General features: G+C 32.6%; 1 protein-coding gene across 3 annotated transcripts; it reads left to right on the forward strand.

The window, feature by feature from the left end:
* Nucleotides 1-2,159: 2,159 nt before the first annotated feature.
* Nucleotides 2,160-15,313, forward strand: LOC105839696 (exportin-1). Of its 3 annotated transcripts, none has more exons than XM_012686185.3 (14): nt 2,160-2,309; nt 4,925-5,159; nt 5,969-6,163; nt 6,241-6,591; nt 7,652-8,383; nt 8,781-9,015; nt 9,105-9,268; nt 9,556-9,690; nt 10,103-10,246; nt 10,317-10,463; nt 10,781-11,029; nt 11,118-11,370; nt 11,688-11,938; nt 13,346-15,313. In XM_012686185.3, exons 2-14 carry the CDS (start codon nt 4,962-4,964, stop codon nt 13,490-13,492), a joined length of 3,201 nt encoding a protein of 1,066 aa, XP_012541639.1. In that variant the 5' UTR covers nt 2,160-2,309; nt 4,925-4,961; the 3' UTR covers nt 13,493-15,313. The 3 variants fall into 3 exon arrangements, with proteins under 3 accessions (XP_012541639.1, XP_012541637.1, XP_036145374.1); XM_012686183.3 differs by lacking the exon at nt 2,160-2,309 and adding an exon at nt 2,536-2,736; XM_036289481.1 differs by lacking the exon at nt 2,160-2,309 and adding an exon at nt 2,751-3,338.
* Nucleotides 15,314-16,028: the final 715 nt, after the last annotated feature.

The following is a 16,028-nucleotide window of genomic DNA, read 5'->3' on the forward strand; positions in this document are numbered from 1 at the left end:
GCTCGATTCTTGAATTCATTCGCAAGAAAACGTATACGCAAATACTCGCTCTAAAGCCTACGATACACGATGCTTGTTTCGTGCTGGTTTGTTGCTGGATGGAAATACTCTGTCCTGATTGGTGCATTTCTGAAGATGAATGAATATGCACCAATCAAGACAGAGTATTTTCATCCAGCAAACAAACTAGCACGAAAACAAGCATCGTGTATCTCTGGCTTAACAGAAAAGTTGCAAATTTATTGGTTAAAAGCTATAAACGATAGCCAATAAATTTCCAACTTTTTTATAAGAACAGAATTTGCGAATACGTTTCTCTTGCAAATGAATTCAAGAATCAAGCCCCAGGCCTTATGACTCCGTCAGGCCAGCACGATTTACGTCGCGACGCGCGATATTCAATGAGCGACCGCCTTTCCACTCAACTGTGTACGCTCATTGGATATCACGCGTCGCGTGTGACAGAAATCGCGCTAGTGTGCAGCCAGCCTTAAGGATCCGGCAAACCAGATTCGACTATAAATATTGGCCTATGCAACATGCAAAAATCTTAAGTCCACACCTTGGCAGAAAAGCAGAGAGCATAAAAGTAGAAGCCAATCAGAGTTCGTGATGGTAGCAAACAGTGCATTTTGCTTTTCTGCTTCAGAAACTGTCGACTACTAACGCAAATTCTGATTGGTTTTCTGCTTTTTTGCTTTTTCTACTTTTTTGCCAAGGTGTTAATTCTTCTCTAGGTGCAAGCGTGTTTTGCACTAATCAAAATTTTGAAAGAATTGCTGATGCAATTAAATTTCCACTTTTAAAAAGTTTTCGACTGTTTGGGCGCGTTCAGCAGTCGGATCAGTGAACACTTAATAATTCTCTAATATGATTAGTTCTTGCCTTTAATTCTTTGTTGGATTTAAAAATAGAAACCAATTTGGTGCATCCATTGAGTGCATTCAGTAGCACAACCGCTGAGCGGCTAAGTAGCAATTGAAGATGATTGGGTCTTACCTTTAGATCCAACAAATCACCTTTAATTGCTACTTAGGGTGCGTTCGGGGAGACGCTATTAGCGCTACCAGCATCAGTCCATCTTCATTACTCATTAAAAGTAGAACAAGGATAAACTGATGCTGATAGCGCTAATAGCGTCTCCTCGAACACACTCTTAAGGTGCCTTTTCACGCTAACGCCTGACGCTCATTTTCAGCGTCAAAAGACATCACGTGACTAAAAACAAAGATACTCATTCGTCATTTTTAGTCACGTGATGTCTTTTGACGCTGAAAATGAGCGTCAACGTCTGCGTGAAAAGGCACCTTTAGCCACTCAGTGAGCGGTTGCGCTCCTGGGGCTCTATTCTTGAATTCATTCGCAAGAGAAACGTATACGCAAATACTCGCTCTAACAGAAAGTTGTAAGTTTATTAGTTAATAGCCATACGATAACCAATAAATTTCCAACTTTTCTGTAAGATCAGAATTTGCGAATACGTTTCTCTTGCGAATGAATTCAAGAATAGAGCCCCTGGATGCACCCATTATTCTTGAGGTTGGGTCTACAATAGGCCTGTTCTTTGTCACTACTGTACTGGTGCAATAAGCTAGAATAAGACAAATATATTTTTTCTCATTCTAATTTATTGCACCAGGATAGCAGTGCAGCGATAAAAAACAGGCCTAGGGGAGAATTAACACCTTGGCAAAAAAGAATTGTATAATAGTTATATTATAATTATTGTGGTAATTTATTTTTAAAAAGTAAAAAATAAAAAATTAAATAATACGCGCGAAGTGCGTGTCTGTGGTGTCTATTGTACTCAAATTTTGATTTTTCTTTACCCTAAAATTGAATCGCATTTTATTTAAGAAAAGCATAATTTTTACTTTTAAAAATAAGAAGAAAAAGAATAATTATTGTGCGCACATCAATTTTATGTTCTCACTCTCGCAGCGTAATAAATCGCTTGAAAAGCGAAGCGCACGTGTGCGGTGACATCATAAACGACGCCAGTTGCGGCACACGTCGGGAAGTAGCCCGCGCGGCCCTACGCCGATTGGTCGAGCCCGTGGAGATGAACCAATCACCGCAGCAGTCTGTCCGCAATGGCCGCGTAAACTTTTTCCGGCCATCTTGTTATTATTTTCGAAAATCTTGAGAGGTTGGATTTTCGGGAAGACGCAGTTTGTATGCGCGGACGCCTGCGACACTTTTGTGTTCTCGAGTAATTAGCGCGCGTGAGAAAGAGAGAGAAACGCAGGCTCGCATGAAGTTAAGAGTGCAAGTTAGGAACCGCGACAACGAACAGTGGTCATACGGTGGTGGGTATCGTGCGGAGCCTCTCTCCACGGAGTCGATCTCTCCTCGCTGGCGACCGTCGCAGAAGTAGCAGAGACAGAGAGACTGCGGAGAGGCGCGGAGCGTGAGAGAGAGAGAGAGGGAGAAAGCGCGAGAAAGAGAGTGTGTGTGAGAGAGAAACGGTAGTATGTAAGTGAAAGAGAGAGGGGATGAGAGAGAGAGCGAGCCAGCGAGCGAGAGACGGTGAGGAGGAATGACGACGAGTGCGTGAAACGCGAGGTGTACGAAAGTTGGTGGTCGTGCGCGGGAATCGACGGTTGTGTGTCTGTCTGACCCTTTTATGCTTGTGATTCGCGCCGTGGTGGTGGTTCCCGGCCGTCGGCGCGGAGCGTGTGCGTTTTTTAATTTTCCGTAACGGAGCGAGAGTAACGTGTGTGCGAGTGAGCACGGGTAAGTATCTGCGGCACGCATCGTTTCCCGCGGCGGCAGCGGTGGCGGGCGTCTTCGACGACGCAACAAACGTCGGTCTGGCCTGGCGTCTGATCTGGCTCGGGAACGCGACGGAGAAGACCAAGATCGCAGCGGGCACGCCGCGAACGCAACCTCCGCGTGCCCGAGCGCGTCGCGGTTTACACCCGCGGCCGATCCGCCGCACATAACCTCCCTTCCTGATTGTGTCAGATGTAGGTTAGATCGGGCGCCCGCGGCCGCGGCGCGACGACTCCCTCGGACATGTCGCGGAGAAGGGAAACAACGATTTTTTCCCCCCTTGCGTTCTCATCGTGCCCTTCTCGTTCGCCTGATCCGTCCGCGTCGCATCACGGCGCGTCCTCGCCATCGCGCTCTGTAGATCCTTTCAGCCTCCGGCGAGTGTCCCCCTCGAATGCGACGCAAACACGTGCGACGTAGTATTCAATTTCTCGTTATTGGATCACCGTCGGATTACCGTCGCTCGACGACTCCAAGACTTCGCCACACTGGACGTTTTTAATTGAGGACAATGATCTATCTAGATTTTAGAATGAAACTTTTGTATCTCATCAGAATCTATTGTTCGTTTGTTTAGATTGTATACAGAGAGAATTATTTCTTGAAATTTGTAGGCAGCTTTTACAGAACAAAATTGTGTTTGTGCATAATATGATCAATTGATTAATCAACAAATTGAAACACTTTATCTTCAAAATCGTAATAATCGAGGGGAATAACATAGTATTTCGAAGAACCTTACAATGTGTTTTTATAAAATTTAACCACATTATCTTATTTTATTATAATAAATACTAATAAATTAGAGGAAAGTACATAATTTTACAAAGTGCTTTGTTATGCCACAACTACTACAATTTTGGGAGTATAATTTCTTAGTTTCTTAGAATTTTTATTCTAAAATCATGGTAAATGTAGGACAGTATGATATTCTGAAGAATTTTATTACGTATTTTAGTAAAATTAATCAATTTTTTTTTATAATAGTAAATATTAATTCTTTGGCAGATCATCAAATTTTTCACTAATTATGTTTAATGTCCATTAAATTTATTCTTTATCTTTTCTAATATTCTAAGAATTAGAAAAAAAGGATAAAAAGCTAATCAGAATATTGGGTCATTGGTAGATGGTTCTCAAGAGTTTCAAGAAATCTTAATTTCTAGTATATTTTTTTTAGATTTATGAATACAATTGTTCCATTATATATATATGATTCAAAATGTTTTTTATTTTGTAAATTAGTCTGCAGATAATTAATAAATCAGAGAAAATTATGAAATTCTTTAAAATTCCTTCAAATATTATGTTGTTCCACAACTACCATAATTGATGGTAATTTTTTAGTTCCTTAGAGTTTACATTCAAAATCATAGTAACTACAGAACAACATGGTATTGTAAAGAATTTTATTACTATATATTTTGATAAAATTTTTGTCAAACTTATATTTTATTTCAGTAGGTGTTAATTAGAGATTAATTACACAAAATTGTCCAGAGTTTAGGAATACTTTCTTAGTATTTGCCATCAAAATCATAGTAATCATGGAATATAATGTTCAACAAAATTTTGTAAAATTTAATTAAAGTTGCATTTTATTATAGTAGATATTAATAAATTGAAGAAAATTACGTAAAATTTTTAAAATATTTTTTTAAGAATTCTAAAAGAATTCTCTCTACATATACAGAAAGAGACTTCTTTAGATTCAATAAAATTTATTAAAAATAAAGAAATATATGTTTTTTGGAATAGTCAATGAACAAAACTCTGTTTATTTAAAAAACATACAATTATTTATTAATAAGACTGTTTTGATTCAATAACTTTTTGTTCATCAATAAAGATAATGTATAATAAGATTTGTATAATATGTTGGTTGAATAAAATAAATGAAATAACTAAATCTAAACAAATGGACGAAAAATATTCAAAGAAATTATTCTCTGTGTATGTATATTGATTATTTCTTGCTTTGTTTCCTATCACTTATGTAGCTTAAAATAAGTTTTTGACACAAAAGTAAAAGTATTATAATAGTCAATAATCAAAAATATATCACTGTATTTGTTTACATGGAAATTAATGTAAGCGTCTGATTATATAAATAAAACGTTTTGATATTTTTTTACTTTTTATTTGAAAGGTAAAACGTACGAAAGGACATACAAATAAGATTCGCAATGGCAACTCTGGCTGAGCAAGCTTCTAAATTATTAGACTTCAATCAGAAACTGGATATAACGCTGCTCGACAACATAGTAGGATGTATGTATACTGGGATAGGCGAACAACAGAGAGTCGCACAGGAAGTGTTAACAACACTGAAGGAACATCCAAACGCCTGGACACGGGTAGACACCATTCTAGAATATTCACAGGTAAATTGTGTTGACACAAAGCTGCTTTCTTATCTCCAATCGTTCTTGTTTTCTTTTTCTTTATATGCAGTCTTAATCAAAAATACCTAGGCACCTATATTTTATCTATTGAAAATATGAATTCTTGAAATATGGATTACAATTTGTCTTAGATTCTTTTACGTATCATTACTTACTTTTCAATTCTGTAATCAGCATCTCTTATGACTCGATATATATGAAATGACGATTGGGATCGAATCCGGAACTTCCAGATTACATGTTAATTGTCTTTACGCAGAGCCGTTTGTCATTCCGTAAAGCTTATTGGACTACATATTAGAGATTGAGGATTGCCTGTTAAAGATTAAAATTTGACCAATCAAATAATTTTAATTATAATTTGTGTTATAATTAGTTGAATTTTAATCTCTAATTCTTAATCTTTTTTTACTTAAAAAAATTTTTTTTTATTTTTTATTTTCCATTAGTTACTGATGCTATACATACATACATACATACATACATACATACATACATACATACATACATACATACATACATACATACATACATACATACATACATACATACATACATACATACATACATACATACATACATACATACATACATACATACATACATATATATACAACGCACGCGTGTTGTGTGCATGTTTAAAGAGTTTTTGAAACAAAGGATAATTTACATTTTAATTTTTCTTTAAATATCTTCAATTGAAAATGTTTTTAAATATAAGATGTCTTTGATTTTGAATAAGATTGAATACATGTATCTGCAATTATTTGGTTGTATTGTTGCTTCAGAATCAACAAACAAAATATTATGGCTTACAAATATTGGAGCAAGTTATAAAGACGCGATGGAAAGTATTACCGAGAAATCAATGCGAAGGTATAAAGAAATATATCGTAGGCCTTATCATAAAGACGAGCAGTGATCCGGAGACGATGGAAGCTTCCAAAGTTTATCTTAACAAACTTAATATGATTCTTGTACAAGTGAGTAGAGAAAGTTATTTCTCCATGAAGTACCTTTGCAAAATACCAATGAGATACATTAATGTTGCTCTACACAGGTACTGAAACGCGAGTGGCCAAAAAATTGGGAATCCTTTATTAGTGACATTGTTGGCGCGAGTAAAACCAACGAAAGTCTCTGTCAAAACAATATGGCTATTTTGAAACTCTTATCGGAAGAAGTGTTCGATTTCTCCAGTGGTCAGCTCACTCAAACAAAGGCGAAACATTTAAAGGATACGATGTGCAGCGAATTTTCACAGATATTTCAGCTTTGCCAATTTGTGATGGACAATTCACAAAATGTCCCATTGGTAGCAGTCACATTGGAGACGCTACTGAGGTTTTTAAACTGGATTCCACTCGGTTACATTTTTGAAACCAAATTGATAACTACTTTAATATTCAAGGTATGTTATATGCAAAGTCATGTTTTATCATGTATTACTCTTTCTTGCATTGTGTTCTCATTTTGAAGAGATTCTCGGACTTAAAAAAGTGGAGGAGAGTTCATATAGTTTTCTTTATGTATGTATTTTTTTACATGGGAGGTTTAGCATTTCTATTTTTAAAATAATAAATAATGAACAAAATTTTAGCATTAAAAAAATTATTTAAAAATTTTTTTTATAATATTAATAAAGATATATATGGAAAAAATTGTAATTATAATACTGTTGACAATAATGATAATCCAAATATAGTGATAAGTGTTGTTGCCGTATTTTTATTAATGTGACATTTTTTTAAAAATTATAGAATTTATGAACTTTTCATATTCTTACACAAAATTGATACAGTAAATAATTTTTTTAATTAAGAAAGATTTTTTATGTAAATTTCACACTCTTATAAAATTGGTTTTTCAAAATTCTTAATTTTATTTTGCAATTAAATTACTTAAAATTCTCTTTCTTGTAAGATGCAATACTATTTTAGAAAGTTAAATTAAAAAAGAAATGTTAAAAACATTGACAAAAATAGAAAGAATAGCTATTTTATTCTTGTAATAATCATGAACGTATTCTTAAAATTTCAAGTTCTTATACAAGGTATTTCAATTTTTTCCAATCACAATACTTGAAAATTATGTATTTTATATACTAATACTTACAAAATTTGGGGAAATTTTTCTTTTAAATTAAAATTTTATCTTTTTCTGATAAAATGTTTATGTGATTATTTCTTCTTGATAAATTGTTAACAATCAATTAATGATAAATATACCATACAATCACCAGCTTAAGTGGCTTTTTGTAGTTATATGATTAAAAAATATTAAAAGATGTAATGAGATAAATTAATTTCAAAGCTGCATTAAAAAATTCTACAATCTTATCTGTGTAAAATTTTGAATAAAATTCTTGGACGATTTTCGAAAAATTATTTTACAAAATTTGAGTAAACGCTCTGTTATAATGCGAGAAGATTGAAAAACCTTTTTACAGCTTTTATTTTTTTAATTTACAGTTTTTGAATGTACCAATATTTCGGAACGTTACTCTAAAGTGTCTGACCGAAATCGCAGCAGTCACCGCCACTGTGCCGAATTACGATGACATGTTTGTTATATTATTTATCAATACGATGCAGCAATTGGAACTAATGCTTCCACTGGAAACTAATATACGTGAAGCATACGCTGCTGGTCAAGATCAAGAACAAAATTTTATTCAGAACTTAGCCATGTTTCTTTGCACTTACTTAAAAGATCATGGCGAACTAATAGAGAAGAAACAATTAAACGAAACATTAGTGAAGGCGTTACATTACCTCGTTCTTATCTCCGAGGTCGATGAAGTCGAAATCTTCAAAATTTGTTTAGAGTATTGGAACGGATTGGCAGCCGAGCTGTACAAAGAGAATCCTTTCGTGACTTCGTCGCCGCTTTTCATGTCTAAGAACATGACGGCTCATCTTCCGCCCCGGAGATTATTTTATGGTCAAGTTTTGACAAAGGTACGCTATATTATGATCAGCAGAATGGCGAAGCCTGAAGAAGTGCTTGTTGTGGAAAATGAGAACGGCGAGGTTGTCAGAGAATTTATGAAGGATACCGATTCTATTAATCTCTATAAAAACATGAGAGAAACTCTTGTTTATCTTACTCATCTTGATTATTTGGATACGGAGAGAGTAATGACGGAGAAGCTACAAAATCAAGTCAATGGCACAGAATGGTCTTGGAAGAATCTCAATACGGTAACTTTCTCTCTTAAAATATATATTAAAATAATAGAATATTATTAAGTGAAACAATTAAGATTTTTTTTCTCATATTCTAGAATGGAACTTTTTGCATGATTTATCTGTCCTTTTTTTTCTTTTCATGTTGATAACGAAAAGAGAAAAGACGAATTGCGCAGGAAATTCAATTCTGAAAGAAAACAAACTTTTTGAGATGTGCAAATTAAGTTTTTTTGTATTTCCTAATCGATGAAATTATTGCAATATAACTTTTGATTTATTAACTTTTAATTAATAACTTAATATTTGAAATTATACTTTACTTGGTTCGATTCGATTCATATTTAAATAATTTGTACGTCTCTAAAGACAATGATAGTACTATAGATTGTTATCATACTTCTTTTATTAGCTGTGTTGGGCAATAGGCAGTATTTCCGGCGCTATGCACGAAGAGGACGAAAAACGTTTTTTAGTGACTGTAATCAAGGATCTACTTGGTTTATGCGAACAGAAAAAAGGAAAAGATAATAAAGCTATAATCGCCAGCAATATTATGTATGTTGTTGGTCAGTACCCACGATTTCTCCGAGCCCATTGGAAATTTTTAAAGACTGTTGTAAATAAACTTTTTGAGTTTATGCATGGTAAGGAAATTTTTTTATTGTAAAAACTTTACGATGTATAATGCAATTTGAATGTAGATAAACGAATAGAATTTATATTCATGTTTCAGAGACGCACGATGGAGTGCAAGATATGGCCTGCGATACTTTTATTAAAATAGCACTGAAATGCAGACGACATTTTGTTACTGTACAAATAGGGGAAGCGATGCCGTTCATTGAAGAAATTCTTTCTACAATTAGCACAATCATATGCGATCTTCAAACACAACAAGTAGAATAAGATACAATATTTTATACACAGATAATTTTTTTTCTAAAAATTACTTTCAAAATCATAAGTGGGATAATGTAGTATTTTAAAGATTTTTGCTATGTAATTTAAATAAAATTAATCAAATATTTTACATTGTAGTAAATATTAATAATTCCGAAAATTATATAACATTCTTTGAAATGCTATGTTCCATGACTTTCATAAAGATAAATTTTGAAAGAAAATTCTCTGTAAATTTTTAATCTTAAAAATATATTTACTATTAATCTAATGTTATGCAATAGGTACATACATTCTATGAGGCAGTTGGCTATATGATAAGTGCTCAATCCGATGCTGTAGTGCAAGAACAGTTAATCGAAAAATACATGCTTCTCCCTAATCAAGTTTGGGATGACATTATAAGTCAAGCGTCTAAGGTATGTAATATATGTGTACTGTAATATATGTTACAATCTTAGAAAAAGAAAGGATAGGTAAAAGAGATCTATTTTAGCCAATTGTTAAAATTGTAACATAATATATGTACACATATAATTTTAGTTTTGTTTTATTCACTAAATACAATGATATTAATTTTGTCCTAAACCCACAAAAAGTTACTAAATCCTTTTCGAAAGAGTCAAAATAAAATCCTTTCTGTTACTAATATGATTAATACATGTTTGATTTATTTAATATTTATATTATAATTTATTTTTTTATTACAAAAAATAAAGAAAACGTTAAAATTAAATATTTCCGAAATGTTGGACCCAATCATCGTCCATCATCGTCCTTTGTATTGATCTGTATGTATAATTATTTTTCATTATAAATATTTTTCCCCAGAATGTAGATGTCTTGAAGGACCAAGAAGCCGTGAAACAACTGGCCAGCATCTTAAAAACAAATGTTAGAGCTTGTAAAGCTCTTGGGCATCCGTACGTGATACAATTAGGGAAAATATACTTAGATATGTTGAATGTTTATAAGGTACATTTCTACGTATACAATTTTTCAAGGCAATAATGGATAACTTTATGCAAATTTACACTTATTACAGGTTATGAGTGAAAATATAAGTGCTGCGATAGCTGTAAATGGTGAGATGGTAATGAAACAACCTTTAATTAAGAGTATGAGAGTAGTGAAAAAGGAAACATTGAAATTGATATCGGATTGGGTGAGCAGAACGAATGATCATCAAATGGTAAGCTTTCTTGCTAAACTTTTTTTTCTGCCTTTTAAAAAGTTTAATTTATTTCTTTAATTTTTTTGCTTTATTCCTGGTCATTTACCGTTGATCTTTCAGTTATTTTCTAAGATAATATAATTTATATTATTTCCTGAATTTATGAACTATTATTTATGAATTATTTATTATATTGAGACTGTTAAAGAGAATCGATGAGTCAACATCATTCTATTATGTGTAAATTTATTTAATTACATTTTTTATGCTTTTTGGCTTCTTTCTTTATATTTAAAAAAATTTTTTTATTTATACATGATATACATTTTTTACAGGTATTGGAAAATTTTATACCGCCGTTACTGGACGCTGTTTTATTGGATTATCAAAAGACGAATGTTCATTGCGCTAGAGAGCCCGAAGTGCTTAGTGCTATGGCCACCATAGTAAATAAATTGGAAGCCCATATCACTAGTGAGGTGCCCAAAATATTTGATGCAGTATTTGAATGTACTTTAGAAATGATAAACAAAGACTTTGAGGAATTTCCCGAACACAGAACAAATTTTTTCCTTCTTTTACAAGTGAGTGAAGCGATATCTATCTCTGATTGTTTCTATTATGAAAAGCTGTACTTACAAACGTTATTTTAATCTTTATTTTTAAATCCAGGCGGTGAATATTCATTGTTTCCCTGCATTTCTTTCAATTCCACCGGCTCAGTTTAAGCTGGTACTTGACTCGATCATTTGGGCTTTTAAACATACAATGAGGAATGTAGCAGATACAGGATTACAAATTCTTTATCAACTTCTATTAAATATTGAACAACATGAACAGGCCGGTCAGAGTTTTTATCAAACATATTTTACAGATATTCTGCAACATGTATTCAGTGTTGTCACAGATACATCACACACTGCAGGTACAATAATAATAGTTATTATATGTATACTCGTGCACATCATACACATAGAAAATTGTCATTAACTCTGCTGTTTTGTTCCAATTTCTTATATTATTATATTGTTCAATACGATCAAAAAGTTCTAAAAAATAAAAAATTTCGCAGAAGAGATTAAGAAAACAAAATCAAATCTCAAAGATTTTTAAATAAAACTAATAAAAAAATACATTTTAAGTCAAATAGAACCGAACAAAACACAACAGAATTAATTAATATTTATATCAATTAATATATATTGGTTTTATATATTTAATGGATTTTATTGATATGTACAGGGCTGACTATGCACGCGACTATACTCGCTTATATGTTTACGCTGATTGAACGTGGGAAAATTCAGGTGCCGCTCGGCCCTGTGCCTGATAATACTTTATATATACAAGAATTCGTTGCAAGATTGCTTAAGGCAGCCTTTCCGCATTTAACCGATAATCAGATTAAAATAACGGTGCAAGGTTTGTTTCACCTCAATCAAGATATCACTGCATTCAAGGAACATCTCAGAGATTTTCTCGTACAAATCAAAGTAAGTAATAGTCAATACTTAGGCAACACTTGCAGCTTATTTGATATATGTGAAACAGTTAATAAACAGTACACAAAAAAATTCATACTGTAAATTACTTGAATTAATTTTAAATATTATGTTTTAAATATTTCATAAATTCATATATTTGTAAATTATATATATATATATATATATATATATATATATATATATATAAGTCCATCGTAAGCATCAAATTTATTCAGAATGTATTCTGAATCTCAGTAATTTAATATTTAAATCAAGAATATTAAGTTGAAACAAATTCAATTTCTTTATTCTGATTTTTCTTTGGTACAATTTTATTTTTATATTTTTTAAAAGCGTTTTTTAAATATATGATAATGAGTTTCTTAATTTTGTGATTTATATTTCAAGTCTATTGTTAAAAAAATATTTTTATTAAAGATCACTGTTTGCTTAAAAGGAGAAAATTGAGTAATTGTTTCAAAAGTTATCTATGAAGGCAAAATAGTTATCAGAAGACATCGCAGACATAAAAGATAGCAACTAACAGAGTCATCGCGCGCTGACACTTTAACCCTTAATCTTACACACTATCAAATAATTCGTATTCTACACAAGGGATATAATACATCTTTAACCTCTTTAAGTGGTTATTACTTGCATATAATCAAACATTTTGGCTAAAAACATTTTTTAATATTCTTCAAACTTTTAAAAATAATATCCAAAAGTTATTTTGGGACAATAGAAAAATCAAATATAATTGCGATATTTAGAATTACCTTATTAGATTAAAATTACCTGCATCTTTCTAAAGAACGATTTTTTTAACTAACAAAATAAAAAAACATTCCAATATCTTACTCGATTTGCATTATAATATAGGGTGAGGTGCAAATAATCTTATTTATGATGTTTTAATAACTAAATTGCAATATCTGCTTTTTCGTTTTTGCAACTTTGTGAAACAAATAAGCCAAAGAAAGTCTTACGACAAAATATTGCTTCTATGAGACACAATATGTCTGAACACAAATTACATCTGCCATAAATAAAAAGCAGATATCATTTATTAAAATATTTTTAAAAACAAAATAGCAAAATCTGACTCTTTGGAAACTTAATTTTTTAGGAAATAAGGTAAAAAAAGTCTGATGGGAAAATATTTACAAGACAAAATGTGATAGAGTACAAATATGTCTGCATCATGAATGAGATGTCTGTCACTCCTGTTTATCCTTAAAAATTATAATTAATTTTAAAACTTAATTTAGTTACTTTTAAAAAGCCTTTCTGCTTTTGCAGGAGTATACAATTTGTACACTTGTTTGTGACAGCTTTGGCAGCTATCAGACTTATGAGAATTATTTTTTTCGATTTTAAAATGAGCTTTAACACTTTTTTTCTATATCTACACAGGAATATACAGGTGAGGATGATTCCGAGCTTTACCTGGAAGAGCGAGAAACGGCTTTACGACTAGCTCAGGAAGAGAAAAGGCGGCAGCAAATGGCAGTACCAGGCATTATTAATCCTCACGATATACCGGAAGAGATGCAGGACTGAATTTAATCATATAGTCCTTGTCTATCGTTTTCTGCACATCCGAATGCAAAACACTCTGTTAAAGTAATTATTGTATCCTTTGAGCTGTAATTATCCCTGCAACATCACCATCATCTCACTATAAAAAAATAGGCGAATATCGATGACTTATTAAAACTGTGAGTCTGCAAAAAAAAGAAAAACTACATCCTTGTTAAGGAGGTAAGGAATGAAACGTGGTGACGTTTGTTTGTTATAGGATTCTAAAAAAAAAAAAATTCGCGTTTTTGTTATGGATAATGAGACAATTGCCTGCTAGCGATGCTATTTCATGTAATGAAGTAAAAGAATTACTTTTCTCAGAGAAAGTCGACTATCTATAAGAGATTGATAATTCTAGGATAACAACTTTCACAGTTAATTCCCAGTTGATCAGAATTATTAAAATATGGTGGATATATAGCAAAAATAACATTACCAGTCTTCAGAATTACCCTCGAACAAGTCGATTATATACATTTCGTACGCGATGAATTTTCTCTGTACAAAATTTTCCACGAAACCTATGCCGCTACATTAAGTTTCGTTTTAGCATTTCCGTGCGAGAGTTGAGGGAGAAAAAAAACGCGCTGTAGTCCACAGAGTTGTTTTGTGCGCACCATCGGCCATTAAAATTTATTGTCGAATGGAATACGAATATGTATGTATGTATGTAAGCTTATTTGTGATAGCTTATACTAATGTATTGATACACGAATTTGTTATAATATAAATAATACAAAGGAAAGTTTTTCTCTTGTTCTACTACTTTTCATTTAATGAAACATTTATTCAACCGAGAGAACACGTCATTATTATTATTATAATTCGGCGATATTGTTGACAAATCATCTTTAAAAAAAAAAAAGTAAACACGGAACATTTACAGTGATATGTGAGAGATACGCGCGAGTGATAAGACTTACGTCTACTAAGATGTGAATGCGCAGATATAATAGTATATCTAACAGATCCGAATAATTCAGCTATGTAAAGAGAAAAATTATATAAATATATATAAATCAGCAGCGACCTATTTAACTTGTTAGATGATTAATGCATTTATTTGATCATTATACGTATAATAGGATTTCAGTGAATACTTGGTGAATTAGTATACTTTGTCGGGCATGAGTGTGGTTAGGGAAAAATCCTTTCTGGTGATTTATGCGTGAAATGAGAATTGTGTATAAGGTATTATATTATTGGATTTGAGCGATGTAAAAGGATAATTCTTATGAATCATGATTGTCGTATGTATGTTTAAATCAGTGTAGAGCTTTAAAGTGTAATACGTCGATATTATACTTACATGCAACAGGGGTGGAGGGAAGAAGGAAAGCATGATCGGATTGAGATATTTTGTGAATATAATTTGCATAAAATAGTATCGTCGCAAGCAGGCTCTGGCAGATGATATGTACGTGAAAGGCGCGTGTTTTTATCTGACGATCAATGAGCGAAGTTGTAATATAATATTACTATTATTATGAGCCATACAATGATACTTGTAAATTAAAACAAAAAAGAAATGATTGCAACACCGTACGTTTAGCACTTATTTAGGTACTTCATCCTCCATCTCGATATTTGTGTTGTCGAATTTTTTTTAGCTTAGATTACGAGGGAAAGCGTTACGACGCCGAAGAATCTTCCTAATCGAAGATTTAGTGTGTTACATCGAGAGAGGAGTTTTTTAATATACATTCTGTTTTTACGAATCACATACTATCGTATCATTAGTCATACGCGGCGTTCTGAGGTTGAACGACAAATTTAAATAAACGAATTTGATTCATTGTATTTGTCGCCTTGTTTTCATTGTAGAACACGGAGGAAAGAAGAAAGGCTTTCTCTTATTGTCTAAAAAATTATTTCAATTTTGAAGACCATATATCTTCAATATATTATCTATATGTCTAGTCATTGCAAGAAAATTGTTAAAAGTAACATAAAGACGCAATAAAAATTCAAATTGTATTAGCTTACAAGGTAAGATGCCTAATTCAGAAATTCAAAAAATTATGAAACACGATACATATATAATATATATAGTCGATAGGGTTTTCAACTGCAAAAGATTGAATCGATTTGAAGTCAATGTTGAAAGTGCGTGATATATGTCGAACAGGTCGAACTGCGCGATCGACCAATGAAGACCATGAATGCAAGCAAGCCCCTTGCACCAGTAGGATTGGCCTATTTACAAACAGACTTCGAATAGCCAAATTGGGCTACTCGAAGTCTGTTTGCGATATAAATTTTTTAAGTGCGGTTTTTCACATTTTTAATTACTTTGTAAAGTTTTGTCCCATTTATCCGTTTTTAGTATATAGATCTTATATCTCAAGACTAACTATATAAGTTTGGACTGCTAGCAGTCCATTGTGCATACCTGCACAACACCGCACAATTCAATTCTGAACACGCGGACACGCACGGAGTCGACAGAGCGTCTGATTGGCGCTGGAGCGTCAGGCAACATGGCGGTGGCAGCGGCGTATGTGACTCGGCGCGC

This window comes from Monomorium pharaonis, chromosome 7 (genome assembly GCF_013373865.1).
Source record: "Monomorium pharaonis isolate MP-MQ-018 chromosome 7, ASM1337386v2, whole genome shotgun sequence".
In the NCBI taxonomy this organism is placed as follows: Eukaryota; Metazoa; Arthropoda; class Insecta; order Hymenoptera; family Formicidae; genus Monomorium; species Monomorium pharaonis.